This window comes from Oncorhynchus gorbuscha, linkage group LG20 (genome assembly GCF_021184085.1).
Source record: "Oncorhynchus gorbuscha isolate QuinsamMale2020 ecotype Even-year linkage group LG20, OgorEven_v1.0, whole genome shotgun sequence".
NCBI lineage: Eukaryota > Metazoa > Chordata > Actinopteri > Salmoniformes > Salmonidae > Oncorhynchus > Oncorhynchus gorbuscha.
The window spans coordinates 13387335-13412047 of NC_060192.1; the positions used below are offsets into that span (position 1 = coordinate 13387335).

Below are 24713 nucleotides of genomic sequence, written 5' to 3' on the forward strand. Positions count from 1 at the left end.
AGGGAAATCTTAACGCTACAACATACAATGAAATTCTAGAAAGTTCGGTGCTTCTAACTTTGTGGCCACAGTTTGGGGAAGATGGCCCTTTCCTGTTTCAGCATGACAATGCCTCCGTGAACAAAGCGAGGTCCATACAGAAATTGTTTGTCGAGATTGGTGTGGAAGAACTCGACTGACCTGCACAGAGCCCTGATCTCAACCCTATCGAACACCTTTGAGATGAATTGGAACGCGGACTGAGAGCCAGGCCTAATCGCCCAACATCAGGGCCCGACCTCACTAATGCTCTTCCAGCAATGTTCCAACATCTAGTGGAAAGCCTTCCCAGAAATTGTGTAGGCTGTTATAGCAGCAAAGGGGGAACCAACTCCATATTAATGCCCATGATTTTGGAATGAGATGTTCGACAAGCAGGTGTCCACATACTTTTGGTCATGTAGTGTTTATAATGGAGTGTGAAGACAGTATGGCCAGTATATGGTTAGAAAAATTCTGTGCAGCAGTAGTTATATAGGATTAGCCTTGACTAGAATACTGTATATACATATAAACTGGGTAAAACAGTATGTAAACATTATTCAAGTGACCAGTGTTCATTGACTATGTACATAGTTGCACTTGCATCATAAACCAGATGTTATCCGTGACTTCCCTCTTCAATCCACTGAAGAGGAATATATCATGACTAACCAGGTGTGTGTGTGCTAGCACGCTTACGTGTGTGTTTGTGATTTGTACACGGTTGCCCATTGACTTGTTTGCGTGGGCGATACTTCTGTGTTGCCGAGAGAGCGACGTGTCTGCTGTGAGCCCCTCCTCAGCTCTACTCTGCTGTTATGAAAACTGCTATGGCTGGGACTGCAGCGGAAACACTCTAGCCTAGGCTGGGCCAGGCTGAGTAGCTACATTAGACAGGACCATGGCTCCATGGAGCTGGGAAGGCCTGTGGAGAGCTTGGCTAGGCTACATGCATGGGTCTAAACATGTTAGTCTGTAGGACCGTGCAGGCTTTTGTGCTTCTGTCTAGGGCTAAATGGAGCTAGCCATGGCAGGGCAAGGCAGTGTGGGGTTTGCCAGTGCCATATGCCATTTAACTGGGTAGGCTGGTGCCAGCAGGACTTGGCATGGGCTGTGGAGGGAGTGGGAAGAGTATAGGCTGGGTGAGGCTTCCTCATGCCTAGGGAGGTAGGATGGGTGGAACTGGGTCGGTAAAGCAGAGTTGAATATACCTGAGCAGATTTGACCAGGTAAACATATAATGTTTGTCGACGAAGCCATTGAGTGAGCGAGTGTGTGATGACTCAGAGTGAATATCTGTGTGTGGTAGCATGTGACTAGTTGGTATTGCTTTCACAAGATAAGAAATGGAGAGAGAGTGAGAGAGAGAACGCCCCCACAGGCTGTGTTAGTATAGTAGTGTGTCAAGGTCACAGTGGGTGCTAAAGGTGGCGTTATTGAGGTTGACATTTAGCACATTGGATGTTGCGGCTAACAGACCTCAGGTTTTTTCCAACTCACTCCATTCCAGTCCATCTGCGCTGAGGTTTCGCTGGGTTTCACTTCATTACAACCATCACAGGCTATGTCCCAAATGGTACACTTATCCAGATATACTGCACTACTTGGGCTCTGGTCAAAAGTAGTGCAATATTGGGAATAGGGTGCCGTTTGGGACACAATCAGACTCATGAATGCCTTGATAGCACTGTAGTTCCTCCAAAATCAGCCTCTGCGTGATGGATAGAATAGTTCAGCCGTCTAGCTTCTCATAGGGATGTTGGGACTTCCAATTATATTTTGGCTAATTGGTAGACTAGTTATCTCACTGAAGTAGTTGGGCTAGTGGTAGAAGTAGTTGGGCTAGTGGTAGAATGGCTGCCTGGCGTTGTGTCGAAGCATCTGGCTACATTCACTGCGAGCTAAAAATCATGGTTAGAATATCTGGCTATCTGAATGGTCTTGAAGCCTGTTTCTTCCAGCCTGGCTGGCTGGTTTTCTGATTGGGTGTATGACATATTGGTTTCCTTGCCCTGTATGCAGTCTATGGACAAGGTTCGATAGCAACTTTGGTTTTGCTTTGGTTTTGTTGTCCACTGCTTCAAACTTTTTTTAGCATTTGTGGCACAAATCCAATGCAAGTTAATGGTACCTATATTTGCATTGTTACACTTAATGTTCAAAGTATCTAAAAATGTATTGTGTATGTTACCTGAGATGATTTGGATATGAAGCGTGAACATACTTATATAGACATACATTTGAAACAGTGTCCAGGTAAACAAAATCAAAGCATGGGGTGCTGTGGTACCTTGTCCATAGACTGCTTACAAGGTAAGGAAATCAATATATAACTTTGTAATTTGGGTGAACTATCCCTATAACATTTGGGGTGGGGGGGGGGGTAAACAAAATCACACCTAATAGCAGGAACAGCACCATCTTTGGTCAGAATCTGGTCATATCAGGATGTAGGATGTGACCTAAACATAACAACTTCAATTACTAATTTCTCTGAACAGGGGAAAAACTATTTTATTTTTATTTCACCTTTATTTAACCAGGTAGGCCAGTCGAGAAGAAGTTCTCATTTACAACTGCGACCTGGCCAAGATAAAGCAAAGCAGTGCGACAAAAACAACAACACAGAGTTACACATGGGATAAACAAACAAGTCAATAACACAATAGACAAAATCTGTATACAGTGTGTGCAAATTAAGTAAGGAGGTAAGGCAATAAATAGGCCATAGTGGCGAAGTAATTACAATTTAGCAAATAACACTGGAGTGATATAGTTGCGGATGAGGATGTGCAAGTAGAAATACTGGTTTGGAAAAGAGCAGAAAAACAAATATGGGGATGAGGTATGTAGTTGGTTGGATGGGCTATTTACAGATGAACTGTGCACAGCTGCAGAGATCGGTAAGCTGCTCTGACAGCTGACGCTTAAAGTTAGTGAGGGAGATATGTCTCTAACTTCAGTGATTTTTGCAATTAGTCCAGTCATTGGCAGCAGAGAACTGGAAAGAAAGGCGGCCAAAGAAGTGTTAGCTTTGGGGATGACCAGTGAAATATACCTGCTGGAGTGCGTGCTATGGATGGGTGTTGCTATGGTGACCAGTGAGCTGAGATAAGGCAGAGCTTTGCCTAGCAAAGACTTATAGATGATCTGGAGCCAGTGGGTTTGGTGACGAATATGTAGCGAGGACCAGCCAACAAGAGCATTCAGGTTGCAGTGGTGGGTAGTATATGGGGCTTTGGTGACAAAATGGATGTCACTGTGATAGACTGAATCCAATTTGCTGAGTAGAGTGTTGGAGGCTATTTTGAAATAACATCGCTGAAGTCAAGGATCGGTAAGATAGTCAGTTTTACGAGGGTATGTTTGGCAGTATGAGTGAAGGATGCTTTGTTGCGAAATAGGAAGTCGATTCTAGATTTAACTTTGGATTGGAGATGCTTAATGTGAGTCTGGAAGGAGAGTTTACAGTCTAGCCAGACACCTAGGTATATATAGATGTCCACATATTCAGAACCGTCCAGAGTAGTGATGCTAGTCGGGCGGGCAGGTGCGGGCAGCTATCGGTTGAAGAGCATGCATTTAATTTTACTAGCATTTAAGAGCAATTGGAGGCCACTGACGGAGTGTTGTATGGCGTTGAAGATTGTTTGGAGGTTTGTTAACACAGTGTCCGAAGAAGGGCCAGATGTATACAGAATGGTGTCGTTTGTGTAGAGGTGGATCAAAGAAGTGCGATGTCATTGATATATACAGAGAAGAGTCGGCCCAAGAATTGAACCCTGTGGCAGCCCCAGAGAGACGGCCAGAGGTCCGGACAACAGGCCTTCCCATTTGACACACTGAACTCTGTCTGAGGAGTAGTTAATGAACCAGGCGAGGCAGTCATTAGAGAAACCAAGGCTGTTGAGTCTGCCGATAAGAATACAGTGATTGACAGAGTCGAAAACCTTGGCCAGGTCGATGAAGATGGCTGCACAGTACTGTCTTTTATCGATGGCGGTGATGATATTGTTTAGGACCTTGAGTGTTGCTGAGGTGCACCCGTGATCAGCATGGGAACCAGATTGCATAGTGGAGAAGGTAAGGTGGGATTCGAAATGGTTGGTGATCTGTTTGTTCACTTGGCTGTCAAAGACTTTAGAAAGGCAGGGCAAGAGCAGGATGGATATAGGTCTGCAACAGTTTGGTTCTAGAGTATCTCCCCCTTTGAAGAGGGGGATGACCGCTGCCGCTTTCCAATCTTTAGGAATCTCAGACAATACGAAAGAGAGTTTGAACAGACTAGTAATAGGGGTTGCAACAATGGCGGTGGATAATTTTAGGAAGAGAGGTTCCAGATTGTCTAGCCCAGCTGATTTGTAGGGATCCAGATTTTGCAGCTCTTTCAGAACATCAGCTGTCTGGTTTGGGTGAAGGAGAAGCGGGGGGGAGGGCTTGGGCCAGTTGCTTCGGGGGGGTGCAGAGCTATTGGCCGGGTTTGGGGTAGCCAGCCGTAGAGAAATGCTTATTGAAATTCTTGATTATCGGGTATTTATCAGTGGTGACAGTGTTTCCAAGTCTCAGTGCAGTGGGCAGCTGGGAGGAGGTACTCTTATTCTCCATGGACTTTACGGTGTCCCAAAACTTTTTGGGATTAGCGCTGCAGGATGCAAATTTCTGTTTGAAAAAGCTTTGCTTTCCTAACTGACTGTGTGTATTGGTCCCTGACTTCCCTGAAAGGTTGCATATCGCGGGAACTATTCGATGCTAGTGCAGAACGCCACAGGGTGTTTTTGTGCTGTTCAAGGGATGTCAAATCTGGAGTGAACCAAGGGCTATATCTGTTCTTTGTTCTACATTTTTTGAAAGGGGCATGCTTATTTAAGATTGTGAGGAATGCACTTTTGAAGAATAACCAGGCATCCTCTACTGATGGGATGAGGTCAATATCCTTCCAGGGTAACCGGGCCAGGTTGATTAGAAAGGCCTGCTCGCAGAAGTGTTTTAGGGAGCGTTTGATAGTGATGAGGGTTGGCCGTTTGACCACGGAGGCAGTCAATGAGGCAGTGATCGCTGAGATCTTGGTTGAAAACAGCAGAGGTGTATTTAGAGGGCAAGTTGGTCAGGATGATATCTATGAGGGTGCCCATGTTTACGGATTTGGGGTTGTACCTAGTAGGTTCCTTGATAATTTGTGTGAGATGAGTGCATCTAGTTTAGATTTTAGTACGTCCGGGGTGTTAAGCATATGCCAATTTAGGTCACCTAGCAGTACGAACTCTGACGATAGATGGGGGGCACAGCTGGGAGCTGAGGGGGGTCTATAACAAGCGGAAATTGTGAGGGACTTATTTCTGGAGAGATGGATCTTTAAAAGTAGAAGCTCGAACTGTTTGGGCATCGACCTGGATAGTATGACAGAACTCTGCAGGCAATCTCTACAGTAGATTGCAATTCCGCCCCCTTTAGCAGTTCTGTCTTGACGGAAAATGTTGTAATTGGGGATGGAAATATCAGACATTTTGGTGGCCTTCCTAGGCCAGGATTCAGGCACAGCTAGGATATCAGGGTTTGTGGAGTGTGCTAAAGCAGTAAAGCAAATGTTGCGATACATGATGTTAACATGTATGAACCCAAGGCTTTTACGGTTGCAGAAGTCAACAAATGAGAGCGCCTGGGGACACACAGGGCCTGGGTTAACCTCTACATCATCAGAGGAACAGAGGAGGAGTAGGATGAGGGTATGGCTAAAGGCTATATGAACTGATTGTTTAGTGCTTTGGGAACATAGAATTAAAGATTTCTGGGCTCTTATAGGATAGATTCAGGGCATAGTGTACAGACAAGGGTATGGTAGGGTCCTAGTACAGTGGGGGTAAATCTAGGGATTGTGTGATGATGAGAGAGGTTGCATCTCTGGAGGCACCAGTTAAGCTAGGTGTGGTCTCCGCATGTGTGGGGAGTGGGACAAGGGGGCTATCTGAGGCATGTTGAGCGGGACTAGGGGCTCAGCAGTAAAATAAAACAATGAGAGCTACCCTAACAGTTTACAAGGTATATGGACAGTAGAAAGAGGCATAAAGCAATCACAGGTGTTGATTGGGAGAGCTAAGACAACAACTGGTGAGACAACAATGGGTAAACAGCTAAGACAACAACAACGGGTACATGGCGATGAATGGGCAGAGATGGTCAGTTATCTACACACAGGGCCTGAGTTCGAGGCAGGGGGCGACAGAATTGGGTCCGTGGGTGGCTTTCTTTGGAATCCTTATATCTTACTCATTGTTAGAATTTTGGGAGTCCAAATCAGATGTTATGTACTATATTTATTAAATATTTGAATCCTATCATTTAAAGTGGCTAATTTCAGTGCAGTCAATTAGCTTAATTTCTCAGAGATCAAATACATTGCAACAAAATAATGTTGCTTGAATGCTAATCTTCTTTGTTTATAACTACAGAAACAATTTCAGAACAATCTGAGATTGGGGGTGTCATGGCTTGCTGAAAAGACATGGAACGACCCTCTCTCTGGTCTTAATGGTTTGTGAATCAGATGTCTCGCGAATGTGTCCATCTGCCACTCTTCTGCTATATGAGCTGGTTGGCTTATCCACAGGTTTGTCTGGCTGGCTTCCTGGTTGGTGTTGTGTCTGTTGGTCTATCTGTCAGAGGGGCTGTTGTGTGTGGGTACCAGCTGGATGGTTGACAAACAGTCTTCCAATGGTAAGTGTTAGTGATTTGCACAGCAGCGTGTGTGTATGTCAGGATTAGGAAATCCTCCCTTGGATGGTTCAGTTTAAGATCCAAAACACATTCATATCCTAGGAATTATATAACAAATAGCCCAAATAAAACACACACCTGTGGTCTTGGCTCTTGGTGTTTTCGTGACTTGGTTCATGTGGTTGGAAGACCTTCTGATCAGAGGTCACTGAGGGACCAAAGATATTTATCTGAAAAGCTTTTAGGGAGACTAAATGGATATTCTGACAAGCTTGTCTTTCAGACACATTTTTCTCATTATACACTATGGTCATTAAACATTTCAAAGAGAAAGATGTATCACAGAAGAGTGGGCATGAAACAGAACAGGAAGACAGAGCCATTACATCGTACAGGGAGGCTTTCAAAGTAGTGCTCTACAGGTTGCTTTTGTCTAGGTGGATACGTTGCTTTTTATATCTCTAGATATTGGAGTGCCTGAGCCGGCTAAGTGCCTCGCTTAGGGGCTCAACAGGAGCACTACACCTCACTAGGAATTTCAAACTGCAGCTGACCAACTTTCAGCCCTATATCATTCCCCCATAATGCTTTGTGAGAGGCCTGGATGTCATTTCGGCACCGGCCGGCCGTCTCCATTTTTCCTTCCACAGAGCTGTGTGGGGTGAACGGGTCTGAGGGATATATCTGTTTGCTCATCAACTACCATTAACACACACACACACACACACACACACACACACACACACACACACACACACACACACACACACACACACACACACACACACACACACACACACACACACACACACACACACACACACACACACACACACACACACACACACACACACCCTGAGGGGATGGAGTGTTTAGACAGTCATGGGGGAGACGTGTCCACTGGAGCGTGGCTAATTTCAGCAGACAGGGACAGAGGCAGCATTAGTGTTCCCTTGAGTCAGCTGTCCCGTCAAACTGCCCTGGATCCCTAGTTCCATGCAGCCACAGCCACAACCCTATCCCCTCCCTGCTGTATGGCAGTTCCTGGGGAGGACCTATGCCTGGGAACACATGTCATCATGTGAGACTGGCAATTATGAAATCATCTCATCTCCTATGTCTTCCTGTACAGTTGTCTTACAGAAATAATATGCACTGTAGCACTGGGGGATGCTAAAAATGTCCATTTGGGGTATGGCATGGATTATGTCCTTGGTTTAAGGGATGGCACCCTTTGCTCTTGGGCAATGGGGTCTCCTTAGACCAGATGGAGTTTGTCACTCTGTATTAGTGGCCCTCTAAATCTAGAACACCCCCACCCTGTTTTTTTCCCCCAGGTTGTCTCCCATTCAAATACTGACCAGACCCAAGCCTATTCAGTTTCCTCTTTCAAAAGCCTGCATGGAGATTCAGGATAAGACAGCTGGCTAGCGTATACAGTGCCTTGCGAAAGTATTCGGCCCCCTTGAACTTTGCGACCTTTTGCCACATTTCAGGCTTCAAACATAAAGATATAAAACTGTATTTTTTTTGTGAAGAATCAACAACAAGTGGGACACAATCATGAAGTGGATCGACATTTATTGGATATTTCAAACTTTTTTAACAAAACAAAAACTGAAAAATTAAATAAAAAAATAATTCAGCCCCCTTAAGTTAATACTTTGTAGCGCCACCTTTTGCTGCGATTACAGCTGTAAGTCTCTTGGGGTATGTCTCTATCAGTTTTGCACATCGAGAGACTGACATTTTTTCCCATTCCTCCTTGCAAAACAGCTCGAGCTCAGTGAGGTTGGATGGAGAGCATTTGTGAACAGCAGTTTTCAGTTCTTTCCACAGATTCTCGATTGGATTCAGGTCTGGACTTTGACTTGGCCATTCTAACACCTGGATATGTTTATTTTTGAACCATTCCATTGTAGATTTTGCTTTATGTTTTGGATCATTGTCTTGTTGGAAGAAAAATCTCCGTCCCAGTCTCATGTCTTTTGCAGACTCCATCAGGTTTTCTTCCAGAATGGTCCTGTATTTGGCTCCATCCATCTTCCCATCAATTTTAACCATCTTCCCTGTCCCTGCTGAAGAAAAGCAGGCCCAAACCATGATGCTGCCACCACCATGTTTGACAGTGGGGATGGTGTGTTCATGGTGATGAGCTGTGTTGCTTTTACGCCAAACATAATGTTTTGCATTGTTGCCAAAAAGTTCAATTTTGGTTTCATCTGACCAGAGCACCTTCTTCCACATGTTTGGTGTGTCTCCCAGGTGGCTTGTGGCAAACTTTAAACGACACTTTTTATGGATATCTTTAAGAAATGGCTTTCTTCTTGCCACTCTTCCATAAAGGCCAGATTTGTGCAATATACGACTGATTGTTGTCCTATGGACAGAGTCTCCCACCTCAGCTGTAGATCTCTGCAGTTCATCCAGAGTGATCATGGGCCTCTTGGCTGCATCTCTGATCAGTCTTCTCCTTGTATGAGCTGAAAGTTTAGAGGGACGGCCAGGTCTTGGTAGATTTGCAGTGGTCTGATACTCCTTCCATTTCAATATTATCGCTTGCACAGTGCTCCTTGGGATGTTTAAAGCTTGGGAAATCTTTTTGTATCCAAATCCGGCTTTAAACTTCTTCACAACAGTATCTCGGACCTGCCTGGTGTGTTCCTTGTTCTTCATGATGCTCTCTGCGCTTTTAACGGACCTCTGAGACTATCACAGTGCAGGTGCATTTATACGAAGACTTGATTACACACAGGTGGATTGTATTTATCATCATTAGTCATTTAGGTCAACATTGGATCATTCAGAGATCCTCACTGAACTTCTGGAGAGAGTTTGCTGCACTGAAAGTAAAGGGGCTGAATAATTTTGCACGCCCAATTTTTCAGTTTTTGTTTTGTTAAAAAAGTTTGAAATATCCAATAAATGTCGTTCCACTTCATGATTGTGTCCCACTTGTTGTTGATTCTTCACAAAAAAATACAGTTTTATATCTTTATGTTTGAAGCCTGAAATGTGGCAAAGGTCGCAAAGTTCAAGGGGGCCGAATACTTTCGCAAGGCACTGTATCTTTCCCTCCTTCTCTTGCAGCTGAGACATGAGGTTACTCCCCTGCACTCCACAGTTCTTTCATCCCACGTCAGCCTCTTTCGCCTTCTGGAGGATAGAAACCGAGCCCTAAAGCTTGAGGTGTCTACCCTTCGCCAGGAGAAACAGCAGTACATAACACTGGTGAGTCTGAACTTTCTCCTCTCCTCCACACAACTAGCCCAGACAGCGGTCAATCACTAAAAGGTGTTTTGTTATGGGCCATCTATTCTCCAGAGTATAGCATATTACACCATATCTGTGTTTTTGATCAGTCTACATCTATCCCGATTACCCTCAGTTTGGGCCTTCAAGGCAGTGATTTATCATACTCTTTACTGCATTTATTTTGATCACAATATTTGTGCTCAGAGTATGTCTTTTGTATAGACTAGCGAGTTTATGTTTCGTTCCTTATTGGCAAATAGGTCTTTATTGCAAGCTCTCATGCATAGCAGATGTTGTGCGGTTTGTCGTGCCACTGTGTATTGTGCAGTCAGGTTAGTGTGTAAGATATGGAGGTGAAGAGAAGAGCAGAGGAGAACAGGGGAAGGGGAGGAAGTCCTCTGGGGCTCACCCTGGTCCCAGGGGTGAAGGTGCAAAAGCCGTTGCCCTGGCAACAGGCACACGAGCACGATAGGGACAGATTGGTAAAGGGAAACTGACAGACCGTAATGGCTGCTTGCTGTTGCAAGCCTCAATTGTTCCAAATCAATTTCACCCAATGGAGATGTGAGGTGGAGAAGGCAGAGATGGGTACTTACTTGTACACACAATATTGGCTTGTCATTGGCCAACACGCTTAGGCCTAAATCCCGGAAAATGCTTTCTGGCATCCATGACTTGATGATCAGCTGTCACGTCTGTCCAGTATTTTAATGCTCTCATGGTAATTTAATGTGGTTCACTATTGTGTATGCACTGTATGCATATGTGTATGTGTTGGAGTGTATGTGTATCACCTGTTAACACATCCACATTGTTGTGTGCACGTTTCATTTCGTAACGCCATGGTCCTTGTGCAGGAGGAATGCTTTCCTGTTCCAGCTGTGTGAAATGTAATGGATGATGAGTCACCAGAGGCTGGGTTGTTAGAGTGGGGATGTGTTAAAGTGACAGCGACTGGTTTTCTATGTGTTATGACATGCTGGATTGTATACAGGTAACTGCCAAAATAAAGGAAAAGCTTAATAGGAGTTGGGCCACCATGAACTGCCAAATCAAATCAAATCAAATCAGAACCACCTTCAATGTGCCTTGGCACATACATCCTTTAAATCCCCTATCCTCTTTTGAGACCCCTCTTTCCAATTGAGATTTACTGATATTTATTCTTCTAGCCATGTTAGCCAAAATAATGGGCAACTGGGCGTTTTATACCTGACCCTAATGTGTATGGATGCATATTCAAGAAAGCGAACCGTATTATATAGAGCTATTATTGCATGGAACTCCGTTCCATCTCAAATTAACAGCAAACCTGGCTTTAAAAAACAGATAAAGCAACATCTCACGGCACAACGCCTCTTATTTGACCTATATAGTTTGTGTGTATGTATTAATATGTAGGCTACGTGTGCCTTTAAAAAAATGTAGTTCTGTCCTTGAGCTGTTCTTTTCTATTCATGTTCTGTATTATGTCAGGTTTCATGTTGTGTGGACCCCAGGAAGAGTAGCTGCTGCTTTTGCAACAGCTAATGGTGATCCTAATAACCCTAAGCATGATGGGATGTTAATTGCTGCTTTCAATATACTTTGTATCCCTCATTTACTCAAGTGTTTCTTTATTTTGGCAGTTGCATGTATATATTAATTAGATTTATATAGCAACTTTCTACCTACTGAAGTAATCAAAGCTTTTTACATAGTAAGGGCTCACCTGATCCATTGTGGCACCCACTTGTGTGATGCACGGTAACCATTTAGTGCCAGAACGCTCACCACATATCAGCCAGCATGGTAGAGAGGTGAGGAGTTATATTTGCCACTTAGGAATCAGTTGCCGGATTGGGTATATTATATGTCAGTGACTGGGTTGTCAGATTGGTAGTGTACTGTGACAGTGACTGGGATCTATGCCATTGTGGTGATTTGTTATGACCCTGACTGGGTTGCTAGATTGGGATTAAGTTATGACAGAGACTGGGTTAACAGTGTGGGGATGTGTTATAGTGACAGTGTCTGGGTTGCTAGTATGGTGATACACTACATACAAAAGTATGTGGACACCTGCTTAAACATCTCTTTCCAAAATCATGGTCATTTATATGGAGTTGGTCCTCCCTTTGCAGCTATAACAGCCTCCACTCTTCTGGGAAGGCTTTCCACTAGATGTTGGAACATTACTGAGGGGACTTGCTTCCATTCAGCCGCAAGAGCATTTGTGAGGCCGGGCACTGAGTGAGGCCAGGCTCGCAGTCGGCATTCCAATTCATTCCAAAGGTGCTCGATGGGGTTGAGGTCAGGGCTCTGTGCAGGCCAGTCAAGTTCTTCCACACAAGTCTCAACAAACCAATTCTTTATGGACCTTGCTTTGAGCATGGGGCGTTGTCATGCTGAAATAGGAAAGGGCCTTCCCCAAACTGTTGCCACAAATTTGGAAGCACATAATCATCTAGAATGTCATTGTATGCTGTACCATTAAGATTTCCCTTCACTGGAACTAAAGGGCCTAGCCCAAACCATGAAAACAGCCCCAGACCATTATTCCTCCTCCACCAAACTTTACAGTTGTGCTATGCATTGCGGCAGGTAGCATTCTCCTGGCATCCGCCAAACCCAGATTAATCCATCAGACTGCCAGATGGTGAAGCGTGAGTCATCAGTCATGTTTCCACTGCTCCATAGTCCGATGGTGGTAAGCTTTACACAACTCCAGTCGATGCTTGGCATTGCGCATGGCTCCCGAGAAAGAGTTATTGTGCAGACGTTGCTTCCAGAGGCAGTTTGGAACTCGGTAGTTAGTGATTTTTTACACACTTTAGCACTCGGTGATTCCATTCTGTGAGATTGTGTGATCTCCCACTTCGCGGCTGAGCTGTTGTTGCTCCTAGATGTTTCCACTTCATAATAACAGAACTTACAGTTGACCGGGTAGCTCTAGCAGGGCAGATATTTGACGAACATACTTGTTGGAAAGGTGACATCCTATGACGGTGCCCTTTTGAAAGTCACTGAGCTCTTCAGTAATGCCAATCTACTGCCAATGTTTGTCTATGGAAATTGCAAAGCTGTGTGCTCGATTTTATACACCTGTCAGCAATGGGTGTGGCTGAAATAGTTGAATCCACTAATTTGAAGGGTTGTCCACATACTTTTGTGTATCTCGTGACAGAGAGGGCTGCTGAAGCCCTGTTGCTTGTTGCCTGGCGACCCTCTGTGTTGGACAGGGCATGGCAGGAGTGGACCCTGGGTGAGAAATGACCTTCTGTGTGTCTTTAAGGAGGGCTCCCGCTAAAAGGCGACAGCCATCTTTCCGGACACCATCCCCATGGCAACACCTCCACTGTGCGAGCCCTGGGCACAGCCCCTGGAATGATAGTCCTCATGATAAGAACAATGTGGACGCTCACTGGAACAACGGTGAATTAACAATAAAGGCTAATGACAGTGTGGTGTCAGGGTCATAATTTGCATCACTAATGTGTGTTATTCAAATGCATGAAGACAAAATCACAGGGTTAACATATCCCATTCAAATTCAGTACATTGCAATCCTATTAGATCCCATTAAACTCACCCCCAGGAAATTCATATTGTTTTGACGAAGGGTTCCTAAAGAGATTTTCGTCACAGTCTGCTTTGGCTGAGGTCTCCATCCTCCCTAATTGAATTTGACCCAGGCAGAGCAGACCTCTTTTAGCTGTTTCTCTTTCTATCTCTCAGGCAGCCTCCATAAATCCATTATCCTCTCCAGGAGACTGCTAAAAGTACAGCCCCGTTTTCATAGAGGGAGGAAAAAATGTACAGGGCTGACATGATTCTTCTATTCCACAATGAGAGACACAGTAGCAGTATGGTGACATAAATTAGTTACCCATAAAATGTTGGGTTAATTAAGCAATGGATTGAGTGTTTGCCCCCCCCCACCCCCTCCTTTGCACAATCTGTCTGGATCCTACTTTACCCCCCCCCACTATATTTACCAAGCCCCACCACTCCTATAACAAGTCCCATGCATTCTGGGTGTAGCCCAAGGATTTATATATACATTAGATGACTAATATGGTGGGCTGTGTTGAAGCCACCTTGCCTCCATCTTGGCACTCCCCCACCATTTACATTTTTGGGGGGGAAGCTATATAAATGCATTTATACATGTCTAGGTTTGTTTTAGCACATTTATTCTATTACAGACACGTTAATGTATACTTTTAAATTATATTATGTGAGCTAAAAAAATACAAAATATATATACAATTTTAAAATGAAGGTCAGTCAATCTGGAACAATCTGGAACATTTCAAGAACTTTGAAAGAGTCTTCAAGTGCAGTCGCAAAAACCATAAATCGCAAGATGAAACTGGCTCTCATGAGGACCGCCACAAGAAACGAAGACCCAGAGTTACCTCTGCTGCAGAGGATAAGTTCATTAGAGTTACCAGCAGTGTTGGAAAAAGTACTCAACTTGAGTAAAAGTAAAGATACCATAATAGAAAATGACTCAAGTGAAAGTCACCCAGTTAAATACTACTTGAGTAAAAGTCTAAAAGTATTTGGTTTTCAATATACTTTTAAGTATAAAAAGCAAATGGAATTGCTAAAATGTACTTAGCATCAAAAGTAAAAAGAAAATTATAAGCCATTTCAAGTTCCTTATATTAAACAAACCAGACGGCACAAATTTCTTGTTTTTTTATTTATTGATGGAGCATTTGTGTTTAGTAATGTTCTCTTGATAAATGTGTGAATTGGAAAATTGAGTAAAAAGTACATTATTTTATTTAGGAATATAGTGAAGTAAAAGTTGCCAAAAATGTAAAGTACAGATACCCCCAAAAAAGACTTATGTAGTACTTTAAAGTATTTTTACTTAATAAGTACTTTACACCACTGGTTACTAGCCTCTGAAATTTTAGCCCAAATAAGTGCGTCACAGAGTTAAAGTAACATACACATCTCAGCATCAACTGTTCAGAGGAGACTGCGTGAATCAGTCCTTCATGGTCGAATTGCTGCAAAGAAACCACTACTAAAGGACACCAATAAGAAAAAGAGACTTTCTTGGGCCAAGAAACATGAGCAATGGACATTAGACCGGTGTAAATCTGTCCTTTGGTCTGATGAGTCCAAATTGGACATTTTTGGCTCCAACCGCTGTGTCTTTGGAAGATGCAGAGTCGTTGAATGGATGATCTCCGCATGTGTGGTTCCCACCGTGAAGCATGGAGGAGGAGGTGCGATGGTGTGGAGGTGCGTTGGCGGTGACGCTGTCTCTGATTTATTTAGAATTCAAGGCACACTTAACCAGCATGGCTACCACAGCATTCGCAGCGATACGCCATCCCATCTGGTTTGCACTTAGTGGGACTATAATTTGTTTTTCAACAGGACAATGACACAACACATCCAGGCTATGTAAGGTCTATTTGACCAAGAAGGAGAGTGATGGAGTGCTGCATGAGGTGACCTGGCCTCCACAATCACCTGACCTCAACCCAGTTGAGATGGTTTGGGATGAGTTGGACCACAGAATGAAGGAAAAGCAGCCAACAATTGCTCAGCATATGTTGGAAAAGCAATCTAGGTGAAGCTTGTTGAGAGAATGCCAAGATTGTCCAAAGATCTCATCAAGGCAAAGGGTGGCTACTTTGAAGAATCTCAAATATAAACTATATTTTGATTCGTTTGACACTTTTGATTACTACATGATTTCAAATGTGTTATTTCCTTGTTTTGATGTCTTCACTATTATTCTACAATGTGGAACATAGTAAAAACAAAGAAAAACCCTTGAATGAGTAGTAGGTGTGTCCAAACTTGACTGGAACTGTATGTCCTTGAAGAATTTAACTGTAGAATTCCAAGGGCCTCCCGGGTGGCGCAGTGGTTAAGGGCGCCAGCTGTTCCACCAGAGACTCTGTGTTCGCGCCCAGGCTCTGTCGCAACTGGCCGCGACCGGGAGGTCCGTGGGGCGACGCACAATTGGCCTTGCTTGGCCGGTAGGGATATCCTTGTCTCATCACGCACCAGCGACTCCTGTGGCGGGGCCAGGCGCAGTGCACGTTAACCAAGGTTGCCAGGTGCACGGTGTTTCCTCTGACACATTGGTGCGGCTGGCTTCCGGGTTGGATGCGCGCTGTGTTAAGAAGCAGTGCGGCTTGCTTGGGTTGTGTATCGGAGGACGCATGACTTTCAACCTTCGACTCTCACGAGCCCGTACGGGAATTGTAGCGATGAGACGAGATAGTAGCTACTAAAACAATTCGATACCACGAAATTGGCGAGAAAAAGGGGTAAAAATTCACAAATAAATAAATACTGTAGAATTCCATTTATTCCTATGGAAGACTGCTCCTACTGGTGAGTGCCAATATGACTGACCGGTGGCTTCAAAGCATCTCAATGGCCAATACATTGCATCAGCAATCCAGCGTTTATATTCATCATTGATGTAGCCAGCCAGGGCACTGAGTTCAGCTGGGCAGCAAGGTTTGTGTCGGCATTAATCAAAGCAGACTTGATCCAGATCTGAACAGACTGAGCCAACCCATAATCAAATTGGAGGCAGAGCAGAGAGCTCATTGCTGGCACATAGGCTAAGTAATTGAAAGGTCAGTTTAAATATATAACTACCTACCTACCAACTAGGGCTGGGAATTGCCAGGGACCTCAAGATACGATATTGTCACGATACTTTGGTGGCAATACGATATATAATGCGATTCGATGTTCCAAACATATTGCTCACAGTGCCTTCAGCAAATATTTCCTTGACTTATTCCACATTTTATTGTGTTACACCCTGAATTCAAAACGTATTACATAGAGATTTCCATGCCTGGCTTGCTTTTCTTTTCATAATTCTTCAAGCTTTCCTATGCAAACAGGTCTTGCCTTAGATTTTCAAGTATATTTAAGCAAAACTGTAACTCGGCCACTCAGGAACATTCACTGTTTTCTTTGTAAGCATCTCCAGTGTAGATTTGGAGTTGTGTGTTAGGCTATTGTCCTGCTGAAAGGTGAATTCCTCTCCCAGTGTCTGGTGGAAAGCAGACTGAACCAGGTTTTCCTGAGGGGGAATGGGCTTTGTCGTGCCCTCTTCACGACTGTCTTGGTGTGTTTGGACCAATCTAGTTTGTTGTTGATGTGGACACCAAGGAATTTGAATCTCTCAACCTGCTCCACTACAGCCCCGTCGATGAGAATACTCCTGAGGAGGATGACCTGACCAATCAATTGTCAAGACGAGGATGAGCTGGCCAATGAGCGGTCTCCTCACATTCATATTTTTATGAACGATATATGCCCACACCATTCCAACACAGAAAAGTTGCTTTTTAACATACTTAATTATACTTTTTTGCAAGGAAAGTTATTTCACTCATATTGTAAGTAATGATAGAAATCTGGAAACACTAGACAGTTTAAGTAATTTTAGGCTGTAACAGCAGTGGGCACCCACTGATTAGGGCAATATGATATACAGTTATGAGGTGTGCGCGCTAGGGTTGAATGGTGAGAACCCGGTTACCGAGATTTACCAGGATATACCAACCAAAACCATTTCCCTTTTCCCGGGATAAATAACAGCTAGAAACCAGAAATTATAATACATTATTTATATGAACAGCATGGCGTGAAATGGAACTATTACATTATATGCGATGTCGAAATCTGGTTTCTCTACGGCCTCTGCATGATGAATCATCAACGCTCAGGGTGGGGACAGACAGCCCATCTCAGTATGGATCACAGTTTGTATTTGTATTTATTATAGATCCCCATTAGATGCTGCCAAAGCAGCAGCTACTCTTCCTGGGGTCCAGGGAAATTAAGCAGTTTATACAATTTTAAAACATTACAATACATTAACAGATTTCACAACACACTGTGCCCTCAGGCCCCTACTCCACCACTACCACATATCTACAGTACAAAATCATGTGGATGTATAGTGCGTGTGTTATTGTGTGTGTGTGTGTGTGTGTCTGTGCATGCATGTCTGTGCCAATGTTTGTGTTGCTTCACAGTCCCCCGCTGTTCTGTAAGGTGTTTTTGTTATCTGTTTTTTTAAATTAATGTAGTCATGGCTCAATGTAGTACTGTGTGCCTCCCACAGTCTGTTCTGGACTTGGGGATTGTGAAGAGACCACTTGTAGCATGTCTGTGCATTCAACATGTCAAAACGTCTCATAAATACAAGTAGGGATGAAGTAAATCTCTCCTCCACTTTGAGCCAGGAGAGATTGACATGCATATTATTAATATTAGCTCTCCGTGTACATCCAAGGTCCTACCGTGCTGCCCTGTTCTGAGCCAATTGCAATTTTCAAAAAAGTCATTCTTTGTGGCACCTGACCACCTGACTGAACATTAGTCAAGGTGCGACAAAACTAGGGCCTGTAGGACCTGTGTTGTTGATAGTGTTGTTAAGAAGGCAGAGCATTGCTTTATTATAGACATACTTCATCCTCTTAGCTACTACTGCATCAATATGTCTTGACCATGACAGTTTACAATCTAGGGTTACTCCAGGCAGTTTATACATCTCAACTTGCTCAATTTCCACATGATTTATTTCAAGATTTTGTTGAGGTTTATGGTTTAGTGAGTGTTTTGTTCTAAATACAATGCTTTTAGTTTTAGAAATATTTAGGGATAACTTATTCCTTGCCACCCATTCTGAAACTAACTTCAGCTCTTTGTTGAGTGATGCAGTCATTTCAGTCTCTGTAGTAGCTGACGTGTATAGTGTTGAGTCATCCGCATACATAGACACTCTGGCTTTACTCAAAGTCAGTGGCATGTCGTTCGTAAAAATTAAAAAAGCAAGGGGCCTAAACAGCTACCATGGGGAATTTCTGATTCTAACTGGATTATATTTCAGAGGCTTCCATTAAAGAACACCCTCTGTGTTCTGTTACACAAGTAACTCTTTATCCACGTAATAGTAGGGGGTGTAAAGCCTAACACATGTTTTTCCAGCAGCAGACTATGATTGATAATGTCAAAAGCTGCACTGAAGTCTAAAAATACAGCATCAATTTCTCTCAGCCAATCATCAGTCATTTGTGTAAGTACTGTGCTTGTTGAGTGTCCTTCCCTATAAACGTGCTGAAATTCTGTTGTAAATTTTACTGTGAAATAGCATTGTATCTGGTCAAACACATTTATTTCCAGAAGTTTACTACGGGTTGGTAACAGGCTGATTTGTCGGCTATTTGAGATAGTGAAGGGGGCTTAACTATTCTTGGGTAGCGGAATGACTATAGCTTACCTCCAGGCCGGAGGGATCACACAAATCATCCAGAAAGTATACTTCTCTGTTGATATCACGTACATTATCAAGCATTTCACACATATTATCCACAGTTCCCAATGCATGGAGATCTATCATCTCATCATGGTAACTTTTTTTTGCGACAGTTAGGCCTGCATTTGTTGCAGGATAGTCTATGCTACAGTAATTTAAAGACCGGAAGAAGGTCTAATTTACCCATCTCCATCTGGCTTTCGGGGGTTACCTTATTTTGTAAAGATCATTATATTTAAATTGCAGCTGCAGTTTTAAAATAGCCTATCACTCGAATATCATTGCGTTAAATCAGTACTCACGTGAGCACTCTTTTGTAGTCTTTCTCTCGTTCCATCTCCATGAACTCCAAATTACATCCCTCGATCCTGACTAGTCTCCTAGTCCCTGCCGCTGAAAAACTTCCCACAGCATGATGCTGCCACCACCACTATGCTTCATCGTAGGTATGGTGCCAAGTTTCCTCCAGACGTGACACTTGGCATTCAGGCTAAAGAGTTCAATCTTGGTTTCAACAGACCAGAGAATCTTGTTTCTCATGGTCTGAGAGTCCTTTAGGTGCCTTTTGGCAAACTCCAAGCAAGCTGACATATGCTTTTTACTGAGGAGTGGCTTCCGTCTGGCCATTCTACCATAAAGGCCTTATTGGTGGAGTGCTGCAGAGATGGTCGTCCTTCTGGAAGGTTCTCCCATCTCCATAGAGGAACTCTGGAGCCCTTCAGAGTGACCATCTCATTCTTTGTCAACTCCCTGACCAAGGCCCTTCTTCCCCGATTGCTCAGTTTGGCCAGGTGGCCAGCTCTAGGAAGAGTCTTGGTGGTTCCAAACTTAATCCATTTAAGAATGATGGATGTCACTGTGTTCTTGGGGACCTTCAATTCTGCAGAAATGTTTTGGTATTCTTCTCCAGATCTGTCCCTCGACACAATCCTGTCTCACCGCTCTACGGACAATTTCTTTGACCTAATGGAACGGTTTTTGCTCTGACATGCATGTCAACTGTGGGACCTTATATAGACAGGTGTGTGCCTTTTCAAATCATGTCCAATCAATTGAATTTACCACAGGTGGACTCCAATCAAGTTGTAGAAACATCTCAAGTATGATCACTGGAAACAGGATGCACCTGTGCTCAATTTCGATTCTCATAGCAAAGGGTCTGAATACTTATGTAAATAAATGATTTTTTATACATTTGCAAACATTCCAAAAACATGTTTTTGCTTTGTCATTATTGGGCATTGTGTGTGGATTGATGAGTAAAAAAAGTATTTTGTCAATTTTAGAGTAAAGCTGTAACGTAACAAAATGTGGAAAGGGGGAAGGGGTCTGAATACTTTCCAAATGCATTATTACATACATAGGTATGTGGACACCCCTTCAAATGAGTGGATTTGGCTATTTCAGCCATGTGTGTGGCTGTGTGTCATCGTGTTTTTGTCTATGGTGTCTACCATGTTCTTGTAACCCATCACATCTGGCTTGCTATCCAATCTCCATCCACGTGTAACTGTAAAGTATGTAACGCCTGATTTTGCCATAAGCTGATATGTGATGTTAAATGGATGACATGATAATGATAGATGATACATGATAGACACTTTATATACAGAAGTATGTGGACACCCCTTCAAATTAGTGGATTTGGCTATTTCAGCCACACCAGTTCCTGACAGGAGTATAAAATCTAGCACACAGCTATGCAATCTTCATAGACAAGCATTGGCAGTAGAATGGCCTAACTGAAGAGCTCAGTGACTTTCAACATGGCATAGGATGCCACCTTTTCAAATTAGTCAGTTTGTCAAATTTCTTCCCAGTCAACTGTAAGTGCTGTTATTGTGATGTGAAAACGTCTAGAAGCAACAACGGCTCAGCCGCGAAGTGGTATGCCACACCACACAAGCTCACAGAATGGGACCGCCAAATGCTGACGCACGTAGCTTATACAATTTGCCTGTTCTCGGTTGCAACAGTCAATGCCGAGTTCCAAACTTCCTCTGGAATCATAATAATAATAATAATATATGCCATTTAGCAGACGCTTTTATCCAAAGCGACTTACAGTCATGTGTGCATACATTCTACGTATGGGTGGTCCCGGGAATCGAACCCACTACCCTGGCGTTACAAGCGCCACTACCCTGGCGTTACAAGCGAATCAACACCAGCACAATAACTGTTCGTCGGGAGCTTCATTTAATGGGTTTTCATGGCCGAGCAGCCTCACACAAGCCTAACTTCAACATGTGCAATGCCATGCATCGGCTGGAGTGGTGTAAAGCTTGCAGCCATTGGACTCTGGAGCAGTGGAAATGCCTTTTCTGGAGTAATGAATCACGCTTCACCATCTGGCAGTCCAACAGACAAATCTGAATTTGATGGATGCCAGGAGAACACTACCTGCCCCAATGCATAGTGCCAACTGTAAAGTTTGGTGAAGGAGGAATAAAGGTCTGGGGCTGGTTTTCATGGTTTAGGCTAGGCCCCTTATTTCCAGTGAAGGGAAATCTTAACTCTACAGCATACAATGATATTCTGGAAAATTATGTGCTTCCAAATTTGTGGCAACAGTTTGGGGAAGATGGCCCTTTCCTGTTTCAGCATGACAATTCCCCCGTGCACAAGTGAGGTCCATACAGAAATGGTTTGTCGAGATCGGTGTGGAAGAATTTGACTGGACGGAACAGAGCCCTGACCTCAACCCCATCCAACAACTTTGGGATGAAATGGATTGGCGACTGCGAGCCAGGCCTAATCGGCCAACATCAGTGCAGACTTCCCTAATGCTCTTGTGGCTGAATGGAAGCAAGTCCCCACAGCAGTGTTCCAATGTCTTGTTGAAAGCCTTCTCAGACGAGTGGAGGCTGTTATAGCAGAAAAGGGGGAACCAACTCCATATTAATGCACATGATTTTGGAGTGAGATGTTCGACGAGCAGGTGTCTAGGTCATGAAGTGTACTTTATTTCTGGTTTTAGTCATTTGAGTATAGACTGAAAACATTTTTCCTCACAAATTATAAAAAAAAATAAAAAAATACTGTGGCCCATAAAAACACTATGCAGAAAAAACCCTGCAAATGTATGTCCAAAAATGCTTGATTTGGCCATTTTTCCTGGCAATATGCAATGAAAAATTGTTCAAAATTCAAAAGGTATTTGAGCTCTGACAAAGTCCTTGAGGCTGATACGTAAAGCTTAGTAAAGAACAGTGATACTAGCAAGAGCAGTGTGCAGGTTTCTCTTTTCTCTCATGTTGTTCAATTTTTTGTGAAAATGCGCTGAAGAGGGAAACATTTGTTCACGTGTGGTTTGATTGAACCATATTATGCGTTAAATGTGCAGTGATCAGTTGAAACTGCGAGCCCTCATTTTGTACTGTTTGTGATGGGTCAGTTTTATGTGATGAAATTTGAAATTGTGATGATTTGACTGTTTTATGCGGAAAAAGTGCAGTGATTGGTCAAATTTGATTTCGAAAAAAATAATTGCAATCACAGAATCCTGGAGGTACTGAACAGGTTCCGCCCATTCATTCTGCCCCTCCTGCTGCAGTCACAGGCAGCATACACTTTTAGCATGCTAGCAATTAGCATTTAGTGTTTGCTTGCTTGTGTGTGTGACAGAGAGCAGTACCAATAAAGCCCTGCCCAATTAGCCCCACCCCATTGACTATGCCTGCTCCACAGCTGCATGAAGGGGAGGAAGGGATCGGAGGAGGGGTCTATCCAGCCTCAGACCAACCCCTCAGCAAACATCTCCAGCCTTCAGTCAGTCAGGCAGCCAGCCCACTGGAAGCCCAGCCCCCGGCAGGCAGGGCAGCTTCCCCCTATAAGGACAGCTCCCGGAACACTGCTGTTACTGCTGCTGGTAGGAGATGAATACAGCACCGGGGATTTTGTAGCTAGTTGCACAACCAGAGAGCGTGAGAGAAAGAGAGGGAAGAGAGAGAAACAGAGAGTGAGAGTCAGGAGGCAGAGAGAGAGAGACGGGAGGCAGAGAGAGAGAGAGAGACAGGGGGGAAGAGAGAGTCGGGCGGAATGAGAGAGAGGGAGGAAGGGAGGGAGAGACGCAGGCCCAGGAGCTGCTGCTGCTGATGCAGCCGCCTGACATTTAGCCTTCCAAGATAAGAGGAAGGAACACTAGCAGCATCTCAGTCACAATGCTACAGTGCTAGCTAGCCAGCAGACACGGTAAATACTGCTCCTTCATCACCACTCTGCTTCCACTAACTACTGCATAGTCTCTCTCTCTCTCTCACTCGTCCTCTCCCCCCCTTTATCCCTCCCTCTATCCCTTGGGTGTCGTGCCTGTGTTCTGAGCATGTGTGTGGTTGTATGTCTGTGGCTGGCTGAGGGAAGTCTCCCATTTACTGTGCCGGAGGAGAGCTGAGAGATGGAGGGGTCCAATAGCACATTTTGACTCTACTGGGTAGCTGGGCGCTCCTGCATTGTCACGCTCTTCTTCATTGTACGCTGCCACCTGTTATGTCAGCTCCCAGACACAAAATGTAAATTATCTATAATACCTGTCTCTATACTATCGAAACAATGTACAATGTAATTGTGTGTGTGTTGTGTCTTTTCCTTATTTTGGATGTTGGTTGTGTAACCTGAACCTCTCCCTTTGCCTGGCCAAGGGGTTGCCATGGAGACAATGGAAGTCTCCTCAGCAGAAATGCTATTTGATCCCAATACTGTGTTGTACCATAGATTTACTGGATGTAGATTCCGCTTCTACAACATAAAGACTGACTGCTTTACATTTTTGGGGGGACAGAATGGAGGCTTTTGGAAATATTGCCTTTCTCCACTTACTACATCATAACTGCATTGATTCTGGTCAGGACTACTGCTCTCTTCTCATAGGTGGAGGCAGGTTCTAGAAACAAAGCTGAAAGTAAATAATTTGCTCTAGTCACAATTATATTGACAAAGGATGTATATGTAAGTGTGTGTGTCTTTTTGCGTGGGCATGTGAAAGGGACCAACGGAAGATGAGTGTAGATGTGAGGGAGGGTATATAACCTAAATTCTCAGTCTGCAGTATTTCCACAGGCATGATTATCTTTCTCTCTCTCTCGTTCTGTTGGTGTGAATTCTCAAACAACAGCAGCAGCAATGACATTAATGGCTCGTGGGCACCCACCACCTCTTCTTCCTCTTTCTGTTCTTCATCCCTCTATTTTCTGCGCAGACTGGTAGCCACTGCCAGCTGAGCTCATCCGGATGCCAGGGGGTGAGGGGGGAAAGAGGAGGGATGAAGGGAGGGGGGGGGGACTAAACTTCTATTTTGAATCCCCAGCTGGATGATTTTCCCCCCTCTTCTCTTGAGATTAATTGAGGAATAGTCTGCCAGCAAAAAGACAGCCTTGACTAATCTCAATGTTCCTGAGGACACACAGCCAGGGAGAGGGCT

General features: G+C 43.9%; 1 protein-coding gene across 1 annotated transcript in view; it reads left to right on the top strand.

Moving 5' to 3' along the window:
• LOC124006626 (RIMS-binding protein 2-like) overlaps positions 1 to 24713 on the top strand; it is a 111100-nt gene that overhangs the window by 3526 nt on the left and 82861 nt on the right. The window contains 1 exon segment of the mRNA XM_046316677.1: positions 9823 to 9963. Coding sequence (XP_046172633.1) covers positions 9823 to 9963 — 141 coding nt within the window.